At 40.0% G+C, this 27,275-nt stretch overlaps 1 protein-coding gene across 6 annotated transcripts in view; it reads left to right on the top strand.

The window, feature by feature from the left end:
* Nucleotides 1-27,275, top strand: part of Pde4b (phosphodiesterase 4B) — a 467,475-nt gene that overhangs the window by 349,864 nt on the left and 90,336 nt on the right. For 4 of the 6 annotated variants that reach the window (XM_004661721.2, XM_045149397.1, XM_045149401.1 and 1 more), the window contains 4 exons: nucleotides 2,501-2,695; nucleotides 10,295-10,331; nucleotides 10,428-10,498; nucleotides 18,700-18,749. The exons of 1 other annotated variant lie outside the window; for it this stretch is intronic. In XM_004661721.2, the coding sequence (XP_004661778.1) occupies nucleotides 2,501-2,695; nucleotides 10,295-10,331; nucleotides 10,428-10,498; nucleotides 18,700-18,749 (353 nt within the window). The remainder of the gene's footprint in view (nucleotides 1-2,500; nucleotides 2,696-10,294; nucleotides 10,332-10,427; nucleotides 10,499-18,699; nucleotides 18,750-27,275) is intronic. One more of the 6 variants, XM_045149398.1, reaches the window with a different exon arrangement.

Raw genomic sequence — 27,275 nt, forward strand, 5'->3', positions numbered from 1 at the left:
ATGTCCATTCAAAGTTGCCCATAGTCTGACTGACTACAATACCTACTGCAAGTTTTATTTGAAGCCAGAGCCTGAAAAGAAATGACATTCAATTATTGAACAGGTCAATCTGCAACTCTGTGTTGGGGTGAGCCTGAGACTATAAAGAAATCCAGAGGGAAGATTCTGGTGCTCCATTTGTCCCTCATCTCTAGCAGCTCTCCTTATCTGCAATCTTACTTTGTGTAGACTTAATTGCCTGTCATCAGCCATTATTCAAAAAAAATAGTTAATGAAATGGTCTAGAAATGAAAAATTCATAAGATTTTTGTTTGTTTGTTTTTTAATCTTATTTTATTTTTTCTCAATTTAAAAAATATTTTCCATGATTATAAAAAATAACCCATGGTAATACCATCCCTCCCCCCACCTTTCCCCTTTGAAATTCCATTCTCCATCATATACCCTCCCCATCTCAATAAGTCTCTCTTTTATTTTGATGTCATAATCTTTCCCTCCTCTTATGATGGTCTTGGGTAGGTAGTATCAGGCACTATGAGGTATCGAGGCCATTTTATGTCTGGAGGAAGCACATTGTAAGGAGTCTTACCCTTCCTTTGGCTCTTATATTCTTTCCGCCACCTGTTCCGCATTAGACCCTGAGCCTTGGAAGGTGTGAGCGAGATGTTACTCAGTACTCTAGTTACTTCTTTCCAGCACCATGATACCATCTGAGTCATCCCAATGTCACTGCCATCAGAAAAGAGAAGATTCTCTACCCAAAGTGAGAGTACCATTAATATAAGGGTATGAATATTAAGAGAAGTGCTTACTGGGCAGTTTGATAAGCATAGTATATACACTTATCCAGACATCAGCAGATGCTACATTCCTAGGGATCATGACTACCCCTGTTTTAAGTTTTCAGTATCAGGGATGTATTCCCTCCCTTGGAGTGGGCCTCCAGTCCAGTTGGTTTCCACCATGACTGACGTGCCACTATTGCACCCGTTGGCTCATTTGCCCTGGCTGGCCAATTATAAGGCTTGCAGTGTCCACTGTTGAGTATCTTCACTGGTGGGATCTCTTTCTCCCATTGAACAGCATGTAGAATGGCTTCTTACAACTTTCTGTCAGCAAAATTCATAAGTTTTAAATAAGTTTTATGACAGTATATTTTTATAATTGTTCCATTATTTGTTGATTTTAATCTCCTACTGTGATTTGTAAACTTTATTGTTAGTGTGTAGGAAGTATAATACATATAACGCTTTCTAGTATCTACTGATTTAGACATCTACTGGGGTCTTGGAACATATCCTCTGCTTCTGAATGAGAGGGCAGGAAACTAGTGTTCTAGCTATTTCCTTGAAAAAGATATTTACATCTATCCTCTGCTGTTTATTTCCAGTGTAGAGTAGAATTGGTTTTTATAGTTAACAGGGCTGTTAGGGTTAAACAACACATAAGAAAGAACCTTGTAAATTGGTGAGATATAAGGAAAATCTTCTGAAGGAGTGGATTAATACCAGTGAAAGAAAAGAACCATGAAGGCAGAAATCAATTAAGGCAGCAACATGAAAGTAAAGGAAGCTGATTCTTGTTGTCTAACTTGGAAAAGCATATAAGTCCCCATCTCTTTCAGAGTCTGTCTGTAAAGCTGTAGTAGCAGGACCATGAGTGAAAGAAAGCAGGGAAGATGAGAGGGATTGTGAGTGCAAGGAAAACACATAATGAATGATTAAGGCAAATATAAAATGGATGCACTGCCTAGGGTAATAGCAGAATGGGGCCAGAAAACAGAACACAAAATCTCACTACCCCTGTCAGTGTGCTCATGATCAGGCTTGTGAAAATAATGCTGGGCTTGAAGACATCTTCCAGAGTGAATGAGACTGATCAGAAGTCTCCCTGGCACTCTTCTGTGCCAATGAGGATATTTTCCAGAGACAAGCTCTGCAGCCTGGCAGAATAACTTGGTTTTCAGATTAATTAAATCATTTCTATGGTTCAACTTACATATGAATATTAAATCTCAGACTGGGCCTCTACCTAATCAGACAGTGAATATTTTCAGAACAACACTTTGTTCCCAAAACATTCGGAAATATGCATATTGTATCTTGAATGATACTGATATTTACTCATGTCAGAAGTATCTGAAACAGAGTTGTGCTAGATTCCACCCACCTCTGCCCCAGCTGCTTGTGATCAGCAAACTGCTTGACTTCTGCTTCCCATTCTGAGTGTGTCAAAGTAGTTTGTGCTGTGGAGAGGTCATGGGGTTTGCTCCTAGATCACCTTTTACTAATAGTGGACATCAGTAATGACTGAATTCCATGAGGCTCAGCTTCCTAGTAACAAAATGAGCTGTTATGAGGACTGAAATGTTCTAGAAAATATAAAGCTTTATGAAATGTGCCCAGTACATAGCAGCTACCCCCTCCCAGGTTCTCCATGTATGTGAGCTGCACTCCTCCATGATTCTCATGTGATGAGGGTTTCCTGCTTTCTCTTTAAGCTTTGATGTGGAAAATGGCCCTTCTCCAGGTCGGAGCCCACTGGACCCCCAGGCCAGCTCTTCCTCTGGATTGGTGCTTCATGCCACCTTTCCTGGGCACAGCCAACGCAGGGAGTCCTTCCTCTACAGATCCGACAGTGACTATGACTTGTCTCCAAAAGCAATGTCCAGAAACTCATCACTTCCAAGTGAGCAGTAAGTAGATCTCTGTTGTCTGGCTCCAGTCCCTTACTATGCCCATCCTGAGCCCTAACAGAGCAGCAGCTCCAACTGTTCTTATTGGGTTCCAGGCCCTCACTCCCCAATCCTGAGCCCCATCTGAGCAGCAGCAGCAGTAGCAGCAGCAGTAACTTTTCCCTTTAGCCCAGGAGAAGAGAGAAAGATGACCATGGACAGAGATAAGAGACAACCATCTCCAGTGTAACAAGCATCTCTGGGACGTTGGAAACCCTGGACATAGTGTGCAGTTCACAGCTAGTATGGATACTTTACTTTTAAAATATTTTATTTTATGTATTTATTTAAGAGAGAGAGAGGGCACGCCGGAGCCTCTAGCCACTGCAAACAAGCTCCAGATGTTTGCACCCCCTTGTGCATCTGGCTTACTTGGGTCCTGGAGAAGTGAATCTTGGTCCTTTGGCTTTGCAGGCAAGTGCCATAACTGCTAAACCATCTCTCCAGCCCCAGATACTTTACCTTTTAATTTTTTTCTCTGGGTTGATTTTGTTTTTTGAACTGCTGAATCATTTATGGGATGAGAACCTTAATCCATTTTACAAGTCACACTTGAATTTTTGGCTAAATATGCAACTTACATGTGACTACAACCCAAAATAAAAATGGTAGTTGGCTACCTGCATTCTTGTTTGTTCACTGGCCTTTGCTTGGTGACACATTTATTTATTTTTATTTTTAATGTGTGTGTGGGTGCATATATGTGTGTGCATGTGTGAATGTGGGGACCAGAGGACAACCCAAGTATCATCCTCAGTAATGCTACCCACTTTCTTTGAAATAGAAACTTTTATTGGCCTTGAGTTCACCAATCAGGCTAGACCAGTTGTCTAGTTCATCCAAGAGATCCTCATCTCTTTCTCCCTAGGGTTGGGACTAGAATCATGTGTCACCATACCTGGCTTTTTATGTGAGTATTGGTGATCAAAATCAGGTCCACATTCTTGTGAAGCAAGCACTGACTAAACCATCTCCCCAGCCCCAGTTTGGTGACATTTAACAAGTGTCATCCAGCCACACGTCCATTCTCTACACAGCTGAGGCAAAGCTGATGACTTAGCTTTGCTGCTGTCACCTATAGGTTTCTAACTTTTATTTAAAGGATGATAACTGGACTTTATTGCCTGCTTATTAAATTTCTGAAGCCAAATAAAATTGGATGCTTAAACCCATGTTTTAAAAAGTTTCTGGCCCCACATACCATTGTTGTAAGCATTGACTATCATAAAAATATCAGTGACTCCATAAAGTCTTCAGCCTGAAAATTTCCACTGAGTTCTCCTTCTCAGTTATAAATGAAGCCAAAAAGATTCATCATCTTGTGAAAGGGATAAGGAAATGTTAAAGCTAACAAGAAAATACTCCTCAAGGCATGTCTTCCAGCAACTTTTAATAGAGATACCTCAGCCCTGGAATATTCAATCATTGTATGTACCCAAATTCATTTTTTTCACTCATCTGGAAAATATTTACTAAAAATTTCCTGTGGTCATGAAGTATGTTAGGCTCTGAATAGAAGATGAACAAAACTATTAAAATCACAGATGAGTTAAGAACAGAGCTCATCTCCCCCCTAAAAAAAACCCTACATTCTCTTGTGATATTACAGCTCAGTAGTAATGATGAGAGGAATGCTCACAGACTCCGTGGAGTAGAAGGAAGCTAACATTGAATGAGCACCTACTATGGACCAGAGTCCTTTATACAAGCTTTTTCATTTATCCCAGCATCCATACTTTAGATAGTGCAGACCCTAGAAGTTCTAGATTTCATCTTGGAAGAGTAGAGGGAATGTGGGAAATCAAAGCAATTAGAGTATCATATACATGATATTTTATAGATAAAAGATAAGCTTTAGAACACATCATTGAATTAATTGTTATTCCAACTATGAAATCCCCAAACATCATGTTGAGTCTTCAGATTAATCTGTCTTCACAGAAGACTTTAACTAAATTTCAGATTAAATTTTAGTGTTTCCTCCTTTGAAATCAAAGAGATACAGAGATTTTGAACTTGGAGAACATTTAAAGATCACAGCCCACCTTGGTCTGTAGCTGATGAAGTACATGCCACTTTGACAGTCTCTACTGGATCAGTGTTTCTGTCACTGGGAGTTTTATGTCTGTAATTTTACTAGCCAGTAAAATACCAGTAGATAGTATTCATTCTTTCTTTTAATAAATATTTATTTAAAGTTAAACATTTTTGTTAACAAATAAGGCAGCTTATGTGCTTTCAAATAAGATAAAAGATTAATAAGTTTAATTGGTTTTAATACTTTCAGACAAGGGCAACTGCAGAAGTGCTTGCTCAGGACTTTGAGAAATCCAGCCAGGAGGTTGTGAGGAGGTTCAGCTCAGCTAGAGAAGTTGGAAGGTATGCCATGGGGAAGGCTGTGTGCTAATGAGCTCTCTGGTTATAAGCAGCAATTCAAGGAGGCACATCTCAGTATGGCAGAGGGAGATAATATAGGGGGCTCAGAAAATGGTGAAAAATGAAGCCAGAGAAGCAACAGAAACTTTGTTGAACAAGGACTGGGATTTGTTCTATAGCATAAGTCTAGCATCTCTTCCTGCAAGAGATAAGAGAATAGGAAAACTCTTTGAAGGGTAAAATGCATAATCAGATGTTTGGTTTTGAAAGCCAGCTCAAATGCATTGGGCAAGATGGTCTGGAGAATGGGCCCTAATAAGAAGCAGCTGGAGGCCACTTTGACAACCTATAGGATAGAAAAGGAGGACTCAGCGGGTAACCAGTAAGTATTTACCACAGAAAATCAGCAGGAGTTGGTGGCTTATTGTGAGACCAGGGAGAGGGAAATTCCAAGCTTGTCCAACATGTTATGTAACTGCATTGTGCCCTGCGATCAGGGACTTTCTCTATAATATGAAATCATGTCCATGGAAGGGCTTTGTAATTTGTAATGTGCAATGAAGTACAAGCTCTCTAGGCAGTGTTCTCATAGGAACAGGCATGGCCATCTTAAAGAAGCACTTAAAAGCTGGAATACAGACATGCAACACTCTAGTTACAATGCTAGACACCTACTTCTAATAAGAGTAACTGACTAAATAAGTAAAATGTCTTTACATGCCAAGCACATGGTTAAGAGTGCTTATACAGGGCTGGAGAGATGGCTTAGCGGTTAAGCGCTTGCCTGTGAAGCCTAAGGACCCCGGTTTGAGGCTCAGTTCCCCAGGTCCCACGTTAGCCAGATGCACAAGGGGGCGCACGCGTCTGGAATTCGTTTGCAGAGGCTGGAAGCCCTGGCGCGCCCATTCTCTCTCTCTCCCTCTGTCTTTCTCTCTGTCTGTCGCTCTCAAACAAATAAAAAAAATAAAAATAAAAATAAAGAGTGCTTATACAAATGCAATTTATTTAACTTTCACATAACCCAATTTTACAGACAAAATTGAAGCATGGCGTTCCTACTAACTTCACAGGTGTAATGTCATTCTGGGGAGCAAATCTATTGAAAATTCTGTTTAATGCCAAAACCTGTGCCTCTTAACCACTACAATACAACTTTCCCTTGAAGACTGGTTTGGATAAACTACGGGAAAATCACAAGCACAAGAGAAATTCTGCATGGAAAAGAGACGTGTTAAACTAATTAATAAAATTCAGTGTGTAACATTAGAAAGCAGCATTTTTGCTTCTAAGAGGCCACTTTCATTGTTAGGATCAGACCTAAATGCATTGTGCTGATCCTGTCACTAGAGGGTGCTCTTGGAATGGTTTGAATATCTGGCCTTGTTCCTGAAAGGAATTTTCTTGCCTTTTGTAATGGTTTGTAAAATTAAGAAATTCATCACGTTAATAATCAAATCTTTTGTTATTTACATGAATTTTACTCTTTTTTGTTGTTGTTTTTTCAGGTAGGGTCTTACTCTGGCCCAGGCTGACCTGGGATTCATTATGTAGTTTCAGGGTGGCCTTAAACTCAAGGCGATCCTCCTACTCCTGCCTCCCAAGTGCCGGGATTAAAGGTGTGCGCCACCACGCCTGGCTCTGAAGTTTATTCTTGATTGATAAAATATCACATTATTATTTAAATAACTAAAAATGTTTCCAAAACCTGGAAGGGTATTTGTTTGTTTGTTTATTTCATTTTATTTTTTGTGTTTCTTTCCTGGTCTTATTATAAATTGTCTGATAATTTCTCTAGAAGCTGTCACCTGACACACAGCCTGAGGTTTTCAGCACAAATGCTTTTGGGAGCTAATGCAGAGTCATCTCCTCGTTCTGAATATCCTGTGAAATTTATGTGGACATAGTGTTCTATCAGTGTTTGTTTGCCTCTCTTTAATCATTAGTTCCACTCTACCTCACCCGCTGATCCATCGATACATCAGTCTTGGCATGTCATGTGCATGAATTAACTGACATTGTTTCACTTTCATCAAATATTTAGACTCTAGAAATTGAGAAGCCAAGAACCTCCTGCTTGACTCTAAATCTATCTGATTTCCAACATACTCTGACATTTCATGAACCATGTTCATATTACACATGAGTAAATGGCAAGATCTTTCACCTCTGTCAAAGCTTACCTTAAGAAAAAAGGTATCCAATACACTACCCCCACTCAGAATTACCCAACCTGTGCTCTCCCACTGTATGCTTTCTTTCTGTCCACTATCCAAAAACTATTAAATTCTTTGTGCTGCTCAAGGAAGTCTACCTTACCCCTGCCATAGCTGTTCTTACTGCTGGGTAAGGCTTACCTTGTAGTTGCAATTCCCCTGCTTGATATAGGGTTTCTTTATCCAGTGAAGTGCTGAATCCTGGCATCTCCTCAGTGAATCACTTCCTATCCATTCCTTCTCATTGCAAATGTCCCTCTAACCATCCCTTCTGGGTCTCTTCCCTCCCCAATCCATCCCTCATCATCCATAACATTTTGCTAACTAAGACACCTTTTCTGTTTGTCTGTCTCAACTCCTGTTAAAAACACTCCTGGCACATTTCTTTCTACTGAGTTAAGTCTTTCTCTTCTCATAGTGAGGGTGAGGGCACTTCTAGCCTGATATCTACACCTGTCTGTTGTTACCATGCTCTGACAGCCACTAATGGGTTTATTTATTATGTTCCCATTTCAGTGTCTGTCCTTAGAAGTCTGTCTCAAACACTACTTACTCATTCAGAAGTTTTTACTTCCACTAATCTATATAATTATATAGGTTATATAATTAATCCCCAATGTTTGTATTTCTCATTCTGTGTTTATGTTTATATATTTTTAAATATAAATATTTTAAAAATATTTTTGGAATCCTTTATGTTTTTATTTTGACTATCATAGATTTGTGTACATTTGATCTGTACAGTTTCATAAAATAAGATTAAAGTACAAACCTGGGGAAACAAAGAGTCTCAGTTCTTCCACTTCCCAGCCATGTGCTCATGAGCAGCTGCTCTAGAACTGATGTCACTACCATGTATGGTTCTAGAAGGCTTGCCTCACAAACATGTTGCAAAGGTTAGATGAGATGGTGCACACAACGGGCCTCAAATACAGTGATCACACCGAGAGTATATGCTCTTGGTCAGTGTTTATTGCATTGTACAAATTGAGGCTACAAGATATTACACAGGACTTTTATCCCAAGATAACTGTGAAATCTGTCACATTAATATAGCAGCCTCCTATGCATTCAGGACCCCAGCTTCATACAGTGCTTGATATAGGACACTGCCACACAGTTAATGAACGAGGTACCCCAATAGCATGGAGGTGGGCTGAGCTGAGGGGCACGCTGTCTGCAGCTTTCTACAGCTAGATGTTTCACTGTGACAGCAGGCTAACCTGGCTGGTGACGGCCACTCAGGCCAGCATGATTCCTCAAGTCAGCAGTGGAGAGCTGGCTGTGGGCAAGCTTAAGGACATCTAAGCACATACCTAAAAACACAATTTTGTCTGGCTACAAGCATAGATCAATAAGGCCTGAGGCACAGTGTCACCAGGTCCGTGGGCGTAAATGAGTGACTAAATCATTGTTTTAATAGATTCAGCTTACACACTCCCATTAAAAACTTTCCTTTGAGTACTTTAAGAAAAGAAGTATATTAAAAATAAAAAGTAATGAGATTCACAGACAAAAATATGTGTTAAAAGGCATTAGAGGGCTAGAGAGATGGCTTAGAAGTTAACGCACTTGCCTGTGAAGCCCAAGGTTCTAGGTTCTACTCCCCAGAACCCATGTAAGCCAGATGCACATGGCAGCACATGTGCCTGGGAGTTTGTTTGCAGTGGCTGTAAGCTCTGGGCTGCCCATTCTCTCCCTCTCTCTCTCTCTCCCCCCCCCTCTCTCTCAAAAACATTAAAAAAAAAATCCCAGGCAATCCAAGGTTAACCATGATTCAGAGTGTTACCCTGTTTCCAAGGTGCCTGTGAGCAGACCTTCCTTTGCCATCTTGTCTTGGGAAACCCAAATCTACAAGTAGCTCTAAATTACAATACTCTGGGTCTGCTGCTCAATTGGACTATTACAGATTCAGATCTGAATCCACGGAGCACCACTGAGATCTCTAGTTTCTTGTGCCTTAAGACAAGAATTGGACCACTGATACATGGCTAGTGATAGAAATAGTTTTTCAGAAAGATTACTCTGCAGAAATAGCTCCCTAGGTCATGCAACACAGAACCTTCATAGAGATTCTGGTGTATATGCTTGTATCCCCAGGGCTTGGGAGGTAGGGATCTCTAAGACTTGGGGGCTAACTATTCTAGATGAATTAGAGAGCTCTGGGTGCTCTAGAGGGTCTGTCTGAAAAAAAAGAAATGGAGAGTGATAGAGGGAGAGACCCAATATTGACCTTTGGCCACTGTATGCACACTCACGCATATACACATGCCTCCACACAACACTTACATGTCAAAGAGAGAGTAAAAGGGAGGGGAGAGAGGCAGAGAGAGACTCATAAGAATGTAAGTGAGTTAATGAGTAAAGGTCTAAGACACAAACACAAGAAGCCTCCTGCCACCATCCTGTAAGAGTAAAATGAATTGCATTTATATAAGCACAATTAATTCCTAGGCAATGTCTTGTGGACCCACTTTGTACAATGTGAAAAACAAACACTGACCAAGAGTGTGTACTCTTGGTGTGTTTACTGTATGTGAGGTCCTTTGTGTGCATCATCCTACCTAGCCGTTCCAGGTCACTGATGGAGTATTTGCTTTTGCCTTCTTGGGACTTTTCTCCTGCATTCTGTCTTGTTACATGTAGCAGAAGTGGGGAAAGGTTTCCAGTCCTTTGCCAACTGCCTCCTTTCATAAATTAATCTTGTTGCCTCTGGAATCTCCCCCTCCAACACATCCTCTAATCTTCTACCTCAGAATTATACCTTGAGGATTTTTGCTTACTTATTAAAGCTATTACATGGAATCATTGTAAGCCTAGGAGTACTGTTTTCTCTTTCAAGCTTTTTGCCATCCTGTCATCTAGATAGAAAGACTGGAAGAACATTTGTCTTGCTAATCCTGGTAAAGGTTATTATAACTTGTGTGTCAGAACTGAATTCAACAGCTCTATTTCTTTCTCTTTTCTCCAGACATGGCGATGACTTGATTGTCACTCCTTTTGCCCAGGTAGGTGTAGTACCGCTTCCTGGCTCACCCTTACTCTTTCCCTGGTATGGTTTATGATGTGCCCCTTTGACCAAATTTGAGATGTTTTTCTTACAGGTTCTTGCCAGTTTGAGAAGTGTAAGGAACAACTTCACTCTGCTGACAAACCTTCAGGGAGCACCCAACAAGTAAGCCCTGTGGTTTCAGTTATAAATCCCTTCCGTGAAAGTGTGAAGTATTGAAAAGCAGTGCAAAATTACTATTGCAGGGAAATCTGCCCCTTTAGCTAAGTTATTATATGTGAGGAAATCAGAAAATACAATGGATCAACATGGTATTATAGAACTGAAAAAACATTGGGATTGTAGTCTAGTTTGAGTGCTATTAATTTTGTACCTTTAACACCACACATAGTAGAAGTTTTAAAATGTTTTGTTGAAGTTTTAAAATGTTTTGTTGAATTTTGTGCTTATCCCTTTGGTCAAATGGCCATAAGTTCTATTAAAATTCTTTTTGACAAAGTTATTACTGAATTTAGAAATTCAAACTTCAAGCTAAAAGTAACAAAAATTCAAGTTTGCTTCCTGGGTTTTGAGAACACATATTCAGGTTTAGGTACTATGATAAATAAAAGTGGAATTGCATTTTCCTTTGCTGCCAATTAACTACATGGCACTGGTGAGTTCAGTTAGCATTTCTGATCTTTGGTCACCTTGTATGTAAAGTGCAGGGTTGAACTTGATATTCTCTGCAGGAATTTTCTCTTCCAAAATCATTTCAATCTATTAGACTAGTGCAAGCACCTGCCAATTTCACCTGCACAAATGTTGAAAGATCATCACAGGCTTAGAAAGTTGAAGAATCTATGATCCTGAAATAGAAAAGCTAGAGACAGTCCCCAGATAATTCATCCAACCTCATTATTTTACATAAAGACAAGCCTAAGCCTGCAGGAGCTTGGCAACTACCTTATAAACACATCATGAGTTAGAGACACATCCTGTCCAAAATTGAAATCTTTTTGTCTTATAGCCTGTGTTCACCACAGAATCATATGTCTCCCAGACTTTGAAAGAGAATCTGTACTCTAATAGCATTGGGGACTCTATCTACCATATGCAGAATGGCAATTATCCATAGCCCAGTATCATTCTCTGAGTGAGGACCACCTCTCAAATCATGTTCTATTGTGTCCCCTTTGGTACAAGACAAGCCTTAGTTAAAGCGAACAGCCTCCAACAGCAAGGTGGGTATAGCTCCTGATATTCTGCAAACACATGCTCTGATTTTGATGTTGGTCCTGCTATTGATTGCAAATATATATACACACATATATAACTAGTACCAAGTAATAAACTTTAAAGCAAGGCAAATCCTCACCAAATCTTCCATAAGAGAAGTTAAGAGTGCCTCTGTATAATCTAGGCTGAGAGCTGGGTGCTAAGTTTCAACCACAAATGGAATAACCTGGCAGAGGAAGGCTGGTGAACCAAGGGTCCATTTGATGTATTCTACTCTACTGTTGGTGTTGTAGAGTTGAGACCCTACAAAGCCCTTCTGGGCCATGGAAGTGCTTAGAACCCCCCAAGCCAGTGGCTCGCAAAGAATTCCTCATGCCAATTGCTTTAGCATTCTACCTAAGAAGTAGATAAATGTAGACACAAAGAAGGGTAAACTAGGAAAGATTTATTTTAAGAGAAAGCAGAAATATGAGAGTAGATGTAAAGCTGGAAAAGTTCCCAAGCTGAGAGAAGTTTTCCCAACTGGGAAAGGTTCTAGGAGGAAAACCCAAAGAAACTTGAATTCAAATGTATATGAAGGACCTTGACTGGGTGGTAGATCTGGGGAGAGAGCTACAGACTCAGAAAGGGCCTGCCCATCATAGAAATGACCATGAAAAAATTAAGGAGGAAGAATTGGTAAGCTGTATTTATCACCATTTTGGAGCAGACTGAAGTTCTTGTCCAGTCTCACCAAGGCAGGGTGGCATCTATGTTCTCACGGACCTGTGTCCCTAAACTGACTACCTGTAAAAGAAAACTACTTTGCCCCTAACTTCTATCATTAGGTTGTCAATAGTCTCCAACAGTTATCAAAAATACAAGTGAAGGAACAGAACATCATCTGCCAAGAGTAGATATAGCATAAGAGAATCTCTCCACCTCACACGTACAAATTATGTCAACAGTTGAAGCAGTAAGATTCATGGAATTTAGAAGTTGCTTTCTGGGATATTTAACTTGGGTTCCAGGTTGCCACTCCCTGTCTTGAATATAACATTTAAGCAGTAATTATGCCCTTGGAATGGTCTTCATGAGACATCTGGCTAGTGTGGTTTATTATGTGAAAAGGAACTCCCACATAGATTATACTTCTACTAACTTAAGGTTTCTTTTATCTTTTGGCTCTTTGCTCTGCATAAAAGCAGTTCATTGTCTGCCTGAGCTTTGCCACCCAATGGGTGAAAATCTCAGTATTCCTGCTGACATGATTTCTTTGCACCTTCATGAAATGTCCTGTTGACGGTTGTTTGATTTAGCCTGTATTTTTTGGACTCAAGTTAAAACCTACATTTCCTTTGTCCTGGACATTTATTTTGAAAAGTGTGGCTTACATTTTATGTTGCTAATTCATACAAGCATCTCTGAAGCATATTTGTGCTTCCAAAAGACTGATAGTGTAGGTGAGAGTCTCACCATTCAATGACTTGCAGAGTCCTCCTTCATCAACTCTGACACTAGCATCACTCATATCACATGAAGCTATCAGAGAATCATGTGACATATTTGCATTAATATTCTTCCAAGGATGATTCAATCAAAATATATGTGATCTTTTGGAAAGAATCAATAACTACTTTCTTTAGTGTAGATCTGAAATGTCTTTTTTAGCTTTATGTACGTTGGCATAGGATGAAAATTAGCTGAGAGTCATGAAATCTTGAGCATTCAGAAATGGAAAAATCCTAGCTAAATTTTCTCAGAGTAAGTGGGGAAATAAATTGGAACACCTCAAGCAGGACCTCACACATTGGGAATCAGCAGTAAATGTTAGCTGCTGCCTGTTCTCCCCAGCCCAGAAGCTGAGTTTCTGTGAGATGCCAGGGGCTCTACAGTTGGGAGGTGCCAGCACTAGGATTACTATTCTTGGACTCTTATTCATAGTCCAGCCCTTTCTTTACTGTAGTATTCAAAACTGGAAAGCATTAACTGCTCTGGCCAAATTACCTTCCCAATTCATATCATCACCATCTTTGGCAGCCAGATATGATTCTTCTATAAGTTAGGGACTATTTGAAACCAAACAGCCAATATTAATTTTCCCTGAACTCACCATAATTTTCCAACTGGCACTCTCATGCCTTGAAACAATGATGTGGCTTCCAGAAGTCTCTGATTCACTTAAGGTGTACTGAGATTCTTCTTTTCACTATGTATCAGGGACAAGTGATAAACTACAAAAGCATGGCCTCTGCTTTTACAAAGCTTCAACACAAAGATGCCTTTTTGAACTAACAACTCTAAACAAAAGCCATATTTTATTTTACTTATTTATTTATTTTACAGATATTTTATTAGTTATGCACACAGTGTGTATACAGCCATGTTGGTATATTCCTTAGCCCCCTCCTTGTCCTCCGCCCTCCACAAGGATCCTCTTTGTTGAGCAATGTGGGTAGTGCATTGTGGGGTTGGCCCTTAGTTATGGGTAAGAGGCAATGTCTCTATGCATAATAACCCAACATGTGTCTCTAACAATCTTTCCAGCCCCTCTTCTACAAATTTCCCTGAGCCATGTTGGGTTAATGTTAGGTACTTCAGTGATGAGGTCTTGGGATCCTCTTTGTCTATGGATATCTGGTTTGGTAGGAGTTGAGTGCTCTCTATATCTGTTTCCTTTACCATTGTGATGGCACCAGGTTCACCAAGAAAGCAGTATTCTTTCTCATTTCCCCAATTACTCTTGGTTTCATTCAGTTGGGGCCCTGATGAGGCACAATGGGCTGATTCTCTTCTCAGAATATACCTCTATCTGAAAAAGAGAAGCAAATTCACTAATGGAGAGTGAAGTCAGTAATAGATAAGGTAGATAACCATTATTATTTTAGAGAGAATTTAATAAGTATAGTGCCTCTTGTAGCCCATGATTTGTCAGACTTGATAACGAAGAGCTGGCTTGATTTTTGGATATGGTTCTCAGTTGTTTCCCAGCTCTAGATATGAGTTCTGTTCCACTGAGCAGATCAGTTAGCCAAATCAAGAGTAGCTGGTTACCCACCACGGCTAAGTGCCACTATTGTGCTTTTGTAAGCATCACATCAGGTTGTTTGCTGCTGACTAGCTTAGACCACAAGTTGCTTGGACAGATGTTGGTCATTTCCCCCTAGTTGCTCATGTAGCATCTTCTGGCACTAGATGTTCTAATTATCTGGAAACTGAATCTCTTCCAGATTCCAGCCAGGTCTCTCCATCTTCTATACCAACAGCATATGGTGTCTTCAGCAGTAGGGTCTTACCACTAACCTTTGGTGGGTCATCAAGTACTCTGACAGAAATCTGTCTTCTTTTTGGAAACCTTATAGGTGTCTCTATTCAATGGATCATTGTGGATGTTAACCACATGCTAGTACTGGGAGTTACAGGCCAGCACCAAGGAAAAGAAAGAAGGAAAAAAATAGGTAATATAAAAGAGACAGAAATAAGAGAGAGAAGTGGGGGAGAGAGAGAGGTAAACAGAAATAGATTAAGGTTAGTCTTCATTATACCCTCTCCAGGGCTCTGTGATAGCCAGCCATGGTAGTGCACACCTTTAATACCAGCACTTGGGAGGTAGGGGTATTGCTATGAGTTCAAGACCACCCTGAGACTATATAGTTAGTTCCAGGTCAGCCTGGGGTAGAGTGAGACCCTACCTCAAAAAAAAAAAAAAAAAGAAAGAAAAAAGAAAAAAAGAAAAGAAAAGCCATATTTTTAAAAAAATTTTTGAAGGCACAGGACTTCATAAAATATCTTCAATTTCTAAGAAATTATTGGGTGCTATGAATACCCATGCTACTTAGTAAATAGATATTTCCAACATTAGGAAGTCCTAGTTCCATGTCTGCTTTCCTAGGAACTCAGGAAGAGATACAAATTAAATTCAAATGTGCTATGAGTGCCTGGTGTAGGGACACAGCACTCGGAGGCAGAGGAGGAGGAACGCCGAGAGTTCGAGGCCACCCTGAGACTCCATAGTGAATTCCATGTCAGCTTGGGCTAGAGTGAGACCCTACCTCAAAAAAGAAAAAGGGCTACGAATCCCATGAAGATGCACTGGAATGTGCATCACACCAAATGTGATACCAGACTGTAAAAGAATAAGAGGCTTGAGACTGAAGCTTGCTTATATCATGTACAGGAGCACTGAAGAAACAAATGGGAAGATGCTGACTGCAATGCACTATGTGTAGTGCAATGATCGAATGAGAGTAGGAAAGTGAATGGCACATGTGAGGACCACTCCGTGAGGGAAGGCTCAGGACCGTCTGATCCTTCCATGACTAGATTGCAGTGGCTGAGATAATACCTACTCTGAACTGAAATATGAGGAAATGACCCTGAGTGCCATGGGAGACCAAAGGAAGGACCATTTCAGTTACAAGTATAGTGTGTTTTTTTTTTAGCAAAGACCTATAATTCTTGCAGGGTGGAGATATTAAGTGTAAGGAACTTCTTCAACAAAATAATGTACTGAACTTTGGTGGGAATGGAGCAGCATGTACTAGAGGCAAAAGGGTTGCTTGAGTGTGAGCCCATTCATCCATCCATCCATCCATCCATTCATTTACCCATTCATTCTTCCACTCAGTAAGTATTTCAGAGTGTTTGGCATATAAAAGGCCATCTTGGGTGCCATCCTGGGACCCAAAAGGTGAACAAGTCTTTAATTGCCTATGTAAGGTTCACCTCTAATCACATTAGTCATATATGAAACACTAATTAAACAGTGCCTATTTAATTACAATTTTGAAGTTCTACAAAAGAGAAATATCAGATACATGAGATCCCACATCTAGTTCGTGGTTTGAGGTGAAATTTCAGACAGAGAGGAATTCTAAGATAAGCTGAAAAAGTATGCTGAGGCCAGAAAGCAAAGGATTGAGGAGTTTGAAATGAAATCCTTCAATTTTCCTGAGAAATGTCCCTCAGAATCAGTTCAGGAATTATCAGCAGATGTTCTAGTGAAAAGACCTGCACCTGAATTCAGAAAATCTTGGCTTTCCAGCTAGAAGCCACTGCTTCTTCAGCTTTTTGTCCTTAAAGGGAAATGATAATACTCCCAATGGATGCTAAGAAGTAACTAACATAGTGCCTAGCAGAGAGCAGCAGCCATTGGTTAATCTTCCTGTCCCATCACACATGAGCATTTGATGTCAAAGAGAATCTCACTTAGGATCATTCAGCTGTAAAGGAGTAGTAGCTGTGGACCCTGTCCATAGACTCAGGACTACAAAGTACAAAATAAGAATTCGAGTATCCCTAAGGATGTCCAGTATTACTTGGAGCAAAGTCACCACTGTGATCCACCAGAAGAAAAATCTTCCTTAACAACATTCTTCAGGCATTTCTCTGCCACTAAAAATTTGGCTTCTTTTTCAAACTTGCCTGTGAGTGGGTATTCAAAGAGGAGTCTAAAATGCATATTTTCAGGTCCGATTTTCCCCACACTAAAATAGACTTTTAGGGAATGGGGAGAGGAATTTAATAGCTACCTAGATGTGTCTGATGTTCATCCATGTTACCAGAGGTTAAGGTGAGATCCTGTGCCCTGGCAGTCCTAACACACTAGCCTCGGCCAACTGTGCTCAATATGCCAATTAAAGAGGCAAGTGAGAGTGAGAAGCAGAGAAAGGCAATTTACTCAATATGGTTCCAATGGAAAGAGGGATTAAAAGGTCCAGTTTTACCTACCTCCTCACTAAGTCCATCTTTGGGGTACTGACATAAGATTTGGGTTTAAACAAAGGGCAAAAGCTATGCTAAGGCATCCTGGGCAAGTTGTGGTCCTGTGCACATCACTTATCCCTCAGTTTTGTTCCATGACTCTGTTGTATGATATTAGCCAAGTTGTCAGAACTGTATGAAATCTCCTCCTAGGAGACAAGCTCCCCCTTTGGTTGGCTCCAACATTCTAGAGAATGAGACTGCTGGTGGAATTCCAACTTTCTAGGATCCATTGTTTCTGTAGCCAGATAGAGGGGCACGAGAGACTTTCTTTACAATATCTCCATTTCTACCAGGATGGTTATTTTATATCTGAGAACCTCTAGCCTATATCCATCTCTCTTGCTCACTGGCAATATAATGGTAGTTTCAAGTAGGAAAGAGCCTTCAGTACTGGTGGTTCTGAAAGTGTGCTTCTGAGACCAAAAGTATTGGTAGCACATCAGAGCTGGTTGGAAATGTAGACTTTCCCACCCACTGCAAGTCACTACATTGGAGCCCCAAAATCAGAGCAGGAGGTAGACCAGTGCATCAAAGCCCCAAAGACAGGGTCACTACTATAGGCCTACTGTATCAGAAAGCCAGAGGCAGGGTAGAACAAAATATTCAAATATACCCTGAAGGTTACTATGATGCACCTAAAACTTGTGATTATTGCTTTATACTATTCATGGCAGGGTCTCCTGTGATGTGGTGGGAATATGGATAAGTCTGACAAGGAAAGTTTGGCAGAGCATGACAGAGATGATGAGACCAGCAAAGGATGTCTGGGGGTGCTGAGAGTGTGGGAAGGAAAAAAAAGCCAGGAAAAGGAGGGGTGTGAGTGGAGTATAGGTTGCTTTGCTTGTAGCATTTGGCTATTGACATGAGCAAGCTCACTATGGTGATGACATCCTGGTTCCTCCATGAAATGACAGCTCTAAGTTAAGAAACCTGGATTTCTGTTGGTAATTGCTGTGTTATATTTAGCAAGTGACTTCTCCTCACTGGATCTTGGTTTCCTGAGGTTCAAATAATGTAAGACCTAAACTAATTGGGTTCCTTTGTAATTTTCTACATTACCCTTATGAACTGGGATTCACTCTAACATTTGCAGTGATGCCTAAGCAAATGTCTCCTTTTCTGAGAGACTGCTAGGATACAAGCCTAAGTCAGAAGGGCCACTTAGGGACCAGAAGATAACAACTTCCTTCCTACCAAGTTGTAACATCCCGAGGCTATACAGAGGGAAATTTCAAGCCACCTGGATGTGAGAGAAGTGGAGTCATCTACCCATTTGACAGGATTCTGCCTTCCAGAGACAGTTTTATGTCACTTGGTTGCTCATTATGCTTTGAAAATGTCTTTGGGATCATAGGTATGGGATGTTGACTGCTCACACTCAGACGTTTTCTGCTTCTTCACAGGAGGTCCCCAGCAACTAGCCAGGCTCCCATCTCCAGAGTCAGCCTGCAAGGTAGGCCATATTAGGAGATCCATCTCTATGTTTCAAAACAATAAATGTGTATCTGATTCAGAACTGTTTTTAGAATATCAGCATTTCTGTGCACCCTGTGGCCCTCACAAGTATGTCTCTATGTGACTGTTTTCAAATGTGTACTGAAGCTTCCCTTCATGTAAAACCAGACTCACAGCAGTGTTAAATAATTGGCTGGTTGGATAGCTAGGCTTTCAGCAAAAATTGTGTGGAGTCACTGTTTCTGGAAGAGGAGAAGAAGGTAGACCTGTGTCAACAGTTCAGAATAACTCAACTTTTCAAGTGAACTTCAGGAGAGCTAACCTCAGTGACCCCATGGTTACCACATTGGCCCTATACCCCAAGATATGTTGATGGTTTTCCTCAACTATAAATCCTACTTGAATATGCAACACTGCAAAGTTTGAAACCAAAGGCTCTCTACAGGTCAAAAATTATTTCTCTTGGATGTCATCCAACTTTGTTCCTCTTAGGTGGTAGATATTTTTGAGAACCTACTCTCCCATCTTTCAGCATGGTGCATCAGCTTGTCCTGTGATATTGAAAGCTGTTGAAAGGAAGGGCTACCTTGAAGGAATGTCATGAAGATGTGTTCAACATATATTGTTCACATCACATGCAGACAGTTAGATGATGTCCAAATGAACTTTTCTCCCTGTAACCTTGTCCCACTATGGTAGCAATAGGGTCAGGAAAACACCATAAAGAACAATTAAAATGAACTTGCACCAAGGTGACATAGCATCTAACAATGCCTGTCTTGGAAACCCAGCCATACTCTTCTCTTCTTTTTATACTTGGAATTATCTTTTCTAGGATGTTGTGTTCTGTTAGTGTTATAACCAAAAGTATCTCAAACGTATTATAAAAGACTATCTCCCGAAAGAAAATAACAAGAACACAGTGGGGTTCCACTTGCTCATTGGCTTCTGAAGTATTTATAGTATATGCTTTTTTTTTAAATTTTTTATTTATTTATTTGAGAGCGACAGACACAGAGAGAAAGACAGGTAGAGGGAGAGAGAGAGAATGGGCGCACCAGGGCTTCCAGCCTCTGCAAACGAACTCCAGACGCATGCGCCCCCTTGTGCATCTGGCTAACGTGGGACCTGGGGAACTGAGCCTCGAACTGGGGTCCTTAGGCTTCACAGGCAAGCGCTTAACCGCTAAGCCATCTCTCCAGCCCAGTATATGCTTTTTAAAAAAGCTTTTATAAGAAAAGGTTGATAGCAAGAATTAGAGTGAAAGAATGACATTAAGAAAGTTGAGGGGACTTCCGGTTAAGATGGCGGCATAGGTACCACACCGAAGCAGCCTGGGGGGTAAAAAGACCAAAAAAAACTCAGCAAAATACACACTTTTACTAAAAAGTGAGGTGTATAGGAAATTGAAGCAGCAGCAGAGAAGTAAGAGAGATCCAGAGCATCCAGAGCCCACACAGGCCGGCAAAAGCGGCCCGGCAGCTCCATCAACTGCTGCGGCGGCGGGGTGCACCAGAAAGCCACCAGGCTCGGCTGGAGCTGCAGGAAAAGCCAGGTGCGGGAGCTTCCCCTCACAGCGGCACTCTCTGCAACTCAGGAAATGTGAAGGGAGAGAGGCAGTGAGCAATGGAGGAGCAGACCATGAGGTAGAAGAACATGTGAAACAGCGAGAGATCCAGAGCAGCTGCAGCTCCCTCCCCTCCACAACCGCCTGAGCCCAGCTCTGGCGAACAGGGCAGCGGTCTGGGACCCAGCCACACCAACTCGAGCCGACAGCAGGACACAAGCAGGAGCAGAGATCGGGAGCAACATCAGCAGCTCCAGCATGGGTAACAGCGGCCACAGCAGCAGCAGACCCAGGTGCAGCAACAACAGCAGACCCAGCAGCAACAGCTTCAGCTGCTGACAGACCCAGCAGAGGCAGCTTTCCCAGCAGCAGTTCAAGCAGCAGGGGTGCTGATCTGCAGGGCCACACTTGCCAGGCTTGGTTTGCCACGCAGGAAAAGCCAGTGCCCAGCTCCAGAAATCAGAACAGCAGCCTGATGACCCAGGCAGAAACTTGACTGAGACCAAACTCATCCAAGGTAACTTGGTTTGCACCAGGGAAGGGTCTCACTGGGTCACAAGCTGACTTGGATCCCTCAACAAACCAGAAATCTTAACCTCTATGTTGATAGAGGATCTGGTTGTTATAATAACTACTCTGGCATACATACTTGGGGCTGTTTTTGACTGAATGGGTACAGTGTTTAGTTAACTTTTATAATCTACCTGTATTTTATCCACTCAGCCTACTTGAATACCCCCATAGCAGGGAAACTCAACCCATAGGAGTACGTTTCTAGACACTCTCAGAGTCTTAAGAGCCAAATCTAACACCTTAAGCTCCTACCCTGAAAATATATAACATCAAATCAGTTGATACAGCTAAGAATACCCAGCTACCAAGAAAATCCAAGCATTAACTTAATCCAGGATGCAAAAATATATACATTATAACACAAGAAACACTAAAAAGCAAGACGATATAAACCCACCTAAAAGTATTAATGCATCAGAAATGACCTCCAGTGAGAACAAGTTACAGGAAATGCCTGAGAAAGATTTCAAAAGAATGATTGTAAATATGTTCCAAGAAGTCAGAGAACAAATCAAAGGAGTCAAAGTGGAACTTAAAGAGGAAATCAAAGGTATCAAAGAAGATGCAGGACACCAATTTCATGAAATAAAGAAGGCAATACAAAACATAAATAAGGAAATAGAAATAATAAAGAAAAATCAGTCAGAATTACTAGCAATGAAGAACACAGTTAATGAACGAAAAAACTCTGTAGAAAATCTCGCCAGTAGAATGGATGAAGGAGGGGACAGAATATCTAAGCCAGAAGACCAGGTGGCAGATCTAATACAGGCCAACAAAGAGAAAGACAAACTTATAGAAAAGTATGAGCGGGAATTTCAAGATATTCGGGACACTATGAAAAGATCAAATATTAGAATTCAGGGCATAGTAGAAGGAGAAGAATTCCACACCAAAGGCATAGTAGGTGTCTTCAACAAACTCATAGAGGAAAATTTCCCCCAAATTGGGAAAGAGGTGGCAATGCAGATACAGGAAGCCTTTAGAACCCCAGCCAGACAAAACCTGGAAAGAACCTCTCCTTGCCATATTATAATCAAACTTCCAAACACACACACCAAAGAAAAAATATTGAAAGCAGTTAGAGAAAAATCAAGTTACCTACAAAGGTAAGCCCATCAGGATTACAGCAGATTATTCAACACAAACATTAAAAGCCAGAAGAGCTTGCAGTGATATAGTCCAAGTTCTGAAAGATAACAACTGTCAACCAAGGTTACTTTATCCTGCAATTCTATCCATTCAAATAGACGGAGAAATAAGAACATTCCATGACAAAAGCAGGTTAAAGGAGTATTTGAAGACAAAACCAACTCTACAGAAAATACTTGATAGAATCCTCCATGCGGAAGAGACAGAAAAGCACACATATAAGGTACCTGGAAAAAACAAGCAATACTCAAGTACTAGTTAACACAACAGAGCACAGGTAGAACTGGAACCACAAAAAAAAAAAAAGGCAAATATAAATACACGCCTTTCAATAATATCTCTTAATATCAACAGCCTCAATGCCCCAGTGAAAAGACATAGGTTTGCAGACTGGGTTAAAAAGCAGGATCCTACAATTTGTTGTCTCCAAGAAACTCACCTTTCTACAAAGGATAGACATTATCTTAGGGTGAAAGGTTCGAAAATGGTGTTTCAAGCAAATGGGCCTAGAAAACAAGCTGGGGTTGCTATCCTAATATCTGACAAGGTAGACTTCAGTCCAACATTAGTCAAGAAAGATAAGGAAGGTCACTTTATATTGATTAAGGGCACACTGCAACAGGAGGACATTACAATCCTAAACATATATGCACCTAACATGGGGGCTCCCAAATTCATCAAACAAACACGATTAGAACTAAGGTCATAGATAATACCAGTGGTGGGTGACTTTAACACCCCACTCTCATCAATTAACAGGTCATCCTGGGAAAAAAAAAACAGAGAGGCATCTGGACTAAATGAGGTCATAGAACGAATGGACCTAACATATATATTCAGGACATTTCATCCCAAGGCTGCAGAATATATACTCTTTTCAGCAGCACATGGAACATTCTCTAAAATAGACCATATATTAGGACACAAAGCAAATCTTAACAAATTCAGGAAAATTGAAATAATTCCTTTCATTCTATCTGACTACAATGGAATTAAACTACAAATCAGTAGCAAGAAAGGATATAGAGCATACACAAAATCATGGAAACTAAACAATACACTACTAAATGATGAGTGGGTCAATGAAGAAATCAAGAAGGAAATCAAAAAATTTATAGAGTCAAACGATAATGAGAACACAACATACCAAAATCTCTGGGACACAATGAAGGCAGTTCTATGAGGGAAATTTATAGCCTTTAGTGCCTATATTAAGAAATTAGAAAGGTCCCAAGTAAATGACCTAATGCTTCACCTTAAAGCCTTGGAAAAAGAAGAACAAGGCAAACAAAAAATCAGTAGACGGGAAGAAATAATAAAGATTAGGGCAGAAATTAATGAAATAGAAACAAAAAAAAAACAAAGAATTAATGAAACAAAGAGTTGGTTCTTTGAAAGGATAAACAAGATTGATAAACCCTTAGCAAATCTGACCAAAAGAAATAGAGAAGAGACACAAATTAATAAAATCAGAGATGAACAAGGTAACATCACAACAGATTCCAGAGAAATTCAAAAAATCATAGAGACATACTATAAAAGCATATACTCCACAAAGTATGAAAATCTGAAAGAAATGGATGATTTCATTGATCTATATGACCTACCTAAATTAAATCAAAATGAGATTAATCACTTAAATAGACCTATAACAAGCATGGAGATCTGAACAGTTATCAATAATTTCCCAACAACTAAAAGCCCAGGCCCAGATGGATTCACTGCTGAATTTTACCAGACCTTTAAGGAAGAGCTAACAGCATTGCTTTTCCAGGAAATAGAAAAAGAAGGAATTCTACCAAACTCCTTCTATGAGGCCAGCATCACCCTGATACCAAAACCAGGCAAAGACAGAACAATAAAAGAAAATTACAGACCAATATCCCTCATGACATAGATACAAAAATTCTCAACAAAATATTGGCAAGCAGAACACAAGAGAATATCAAAAAGATCAATACCCTGTCCAAGCAGGCTTTATCCCAGAGATACAGGGATGGTTCATATACACAAATCTATAAATGTAATACATTTTATAAACGGGTTGAAGGACAAAAATCACATGATCATCTCATTGGACGCAGAGAAAACATTTGACAAAATCCAACATCCCTTCATGATAAAAGTCCTACAGAGACTGGGAATAGAAGGAACATATCTCAATATAATAAAAGCTCTTTATGACAAGCCTACAGCCAACATATTACTAAATGGGGAAAAACTGGAAGCTTTTCCACTAAAATCAGGAACAAGACAAGGGTGTCCACTGTCCTCACTTTTATTTAATATAGTTTTGGTAGGCTTAGCCTTAGCAATAAGGCAAGAGACACACATAAAAGGGATACAAATTGGAAAGGAAGAGATCAAGTTATCATTATTTGCAGATGACATGATTCTATACATAAAGAACCCTAAAGACTCTACTAGCAAACTGTTAGAGCTGATCCAAACCTACAGCCATGTAGCAGGATACAAAATAAATACACAGAAATCAGTAGCCTTCATATATGCTAACAACAAACACACAGAAGATGAAATCAGAAAATCACTCCCATTCACAATTGCAACAAAAAAAAATAAAGTACCTTGGAATAAACCTAACCAAGGAAGTAAAGAATCTATACAATGAGAACTTTAAAACACTCAAGCAAGAAATTTCAGAAGACATTAGAAAGTGGAAAAACATCCCCTGTTCCTGGATTGGAAGAATCAATATTGTGAAAATGGCAATGTTACCAAAAGCAATCTACACATTTAATGCAATCCCTATCAAAATTCCAAAAGCATTCTTCATGGAAATAGAAAAAACAATCCAAACATTCATTTGGAATCACAAAAAACCTCGAATATCTAAAATAATACTGAGCAACAAAAAAGAGGCTAGTGGTATCACCATACCTGATTTTAACCTATACTACAGAGCCATAGTCACAAAAACAGCGTGGTACTGGCACAATAACAGAAATGTAGATCAGTGGAACAGCATAGAGGACCCAGATGTAAGCCCAAGTAGCTATAGCCACCTGATATTGGATAAAAATGCCCAAAATACTCATTGGAGAAAAGACAGCCTCTTCAGCTAATGGTGTTAGGAAAACTGGATATATATCTGTAGAAGGATGAAAATAGATTCTTCTCTCTCACCATGCACAAGAATTAAGTCCAAATGGATTAAAGACCTTAACATCAGACCTGAAACTCTGAAACTGCTAGAGGAAAAAGTAGGGGAAACCCTTCAACATGTTGGTCCTGGGAAAGACTTTCTGAATACAACCCCAATTGCTCAGGCAATAAAACCACAGATTAATCACTGGGACCTCATGAAATTACAAAGATTTTGCTCTGCAAAGGGCACAGTGAAAAAAGCAAGGAGGCATCCTACAGAATGGGGAAAAAATCTTCACCAGCTATATATCTGATAGAGGATTATTATCTAGGATATACAAAGAACTCAAAAAGTTAAACAATAAGGAATCAAACAAGCCAATCAAAAAATGGGCTATGGAGCTAAATAAAGCATTCTCAAAGGAAGAAATACGAATGGCATATAAGCATCTAAAAGAATGTTCCACGTCACTAGCCATCAGGGAAATGCAGATTAAAACTACATTGAGATTCCATCTCACTCCTGTCAGATTGGCCACCATCATGAAAACAAATGATCATAAATGTTGGTGGGGATGTGGAAAAAGAGGAACCCTTCTACACTGCTGGTGGGAATGCAATCTGGTCCAGCCATTGTGGAAATCAGTGTGGAGGTTCCTAAAACAGCTAAAGATTGATCTACCATATGACCCAGCTATAGCACTCCTAGGCATATATTCAAAGGACTCATCTCATTTCCTTAGAAATACGTGCTCAACCATGTTTATTGCTGCTCAATTTATAATAGCTGGGAAATGGAACCAGCCTAGATGTCCATGAACTGATGAGTGGATAATGAAGATGTGGCACATTTATACAATGGAGTTCTACTCAGCAGTAAAGAAAAATGAAGTTATGAAATTTGCAGAAAAATGGATGGAGCTGGAAAGGATTATACTAAGTGAGGTAACCCAGGCCCAGAAAGCCAAGCACCACATGTTCTCTCTCATATGTGGATACTAGCTACAGATGACTGGGCTTCTGTGTGAGAATGAAAATACTTAGTAGCAGAGGCCAGTAAGTTAAAAAGGAGACATAAAGGGAAGAGAAAGGAAGGGAGGAGGGTACTTAATAGGTTAATATTGTATATATGTAAGTACAATGACTGTGATGGGGAGGTAATATGATGGAGAATGGAATTTCAAAGGGGAAAGTGTGGGGTGTGGGGAGGGAGGGAATTACCATGGGATTTTTTTTATAATCATGGAAAATGGTAATAAAAATTTTAAAAATTAAAAAAAAGGAAAGTTGAGTGTCCTCCAAAACCCTGTGATATGAAATGCAAGAAGTAAATGGTGATCTATGCACAGCTTCAAAGCCTTGTTCTACTTCTTACATGTGAAATTTTATAAATGGAAACAACATAACTTCCTATATAACTGGGTTACATACTTGGAGATCATAGGAGCAAACTTTAAAACTTATGTTTTCTTCTTTTTATGTGCATTTTTATTTACTTGTTTGAGAGAGAAAAAGAAAGAGAGAATGTGTGTTCCAGGTCTCTTGCCACTGACATGATTCCAGATGCATTTGCTACTTTGTGCATTTAGCTTTATGTCGGTGGTGAAGAATTAAACCCACCATGGCTGGCTTTGCAAGCAAGTACTTTTAACCACTGAGCAATATCCCCAGCCCTATTTAAAAATATTTGTATTTATTTATTTGAGAGTTGTTTCATTGTATTGGCCTACTCATAAGGTACCCTTGCTGACATTTTCATTTGCCATGCCAGATTTACTAAGATGTTTCCAAAACTAATTAAAATATTTCGACTATTTTCCCCTGTTCTTGCAATAAGCACTGACAAACACTAGGAGAACAATAATTATGGTAAAAACAAAAAATAACTCAGTAGCCAAAGATGCTCTAGGAAGATTATTCTGTGATCATTGGCACAGTAACCACAGCTTGACCGCTGGGAATTTCTTTTCTAAGCACTTCTTAAAACAATGGAGCAAAGAAATGACATACCACTTAGGCAATTTGTTTTTGTCTACCTTTGTGGCAAACTACAATAATCCTGGCTTTCCACTTGGAAGAGATTGTAGGGGTGCAGATTATTGCATAATTACGGGGTTCAGAATCTCA

The sequence above is a fragment of the Jaculus jaculus genome, chromosome 5 (assembly GCF_020740685.1).
Source record: "Jaculus jaculus isolate mJacJac1 chromosome 5, mJacJac1.mat.Y.cur, whole genome shotgun sequence".
NCBI lineage: Eukaryota > Metazoa > Chordata > Mammalia > Rodentia > Dipodidae > Jaculus > Jaculus jaculus.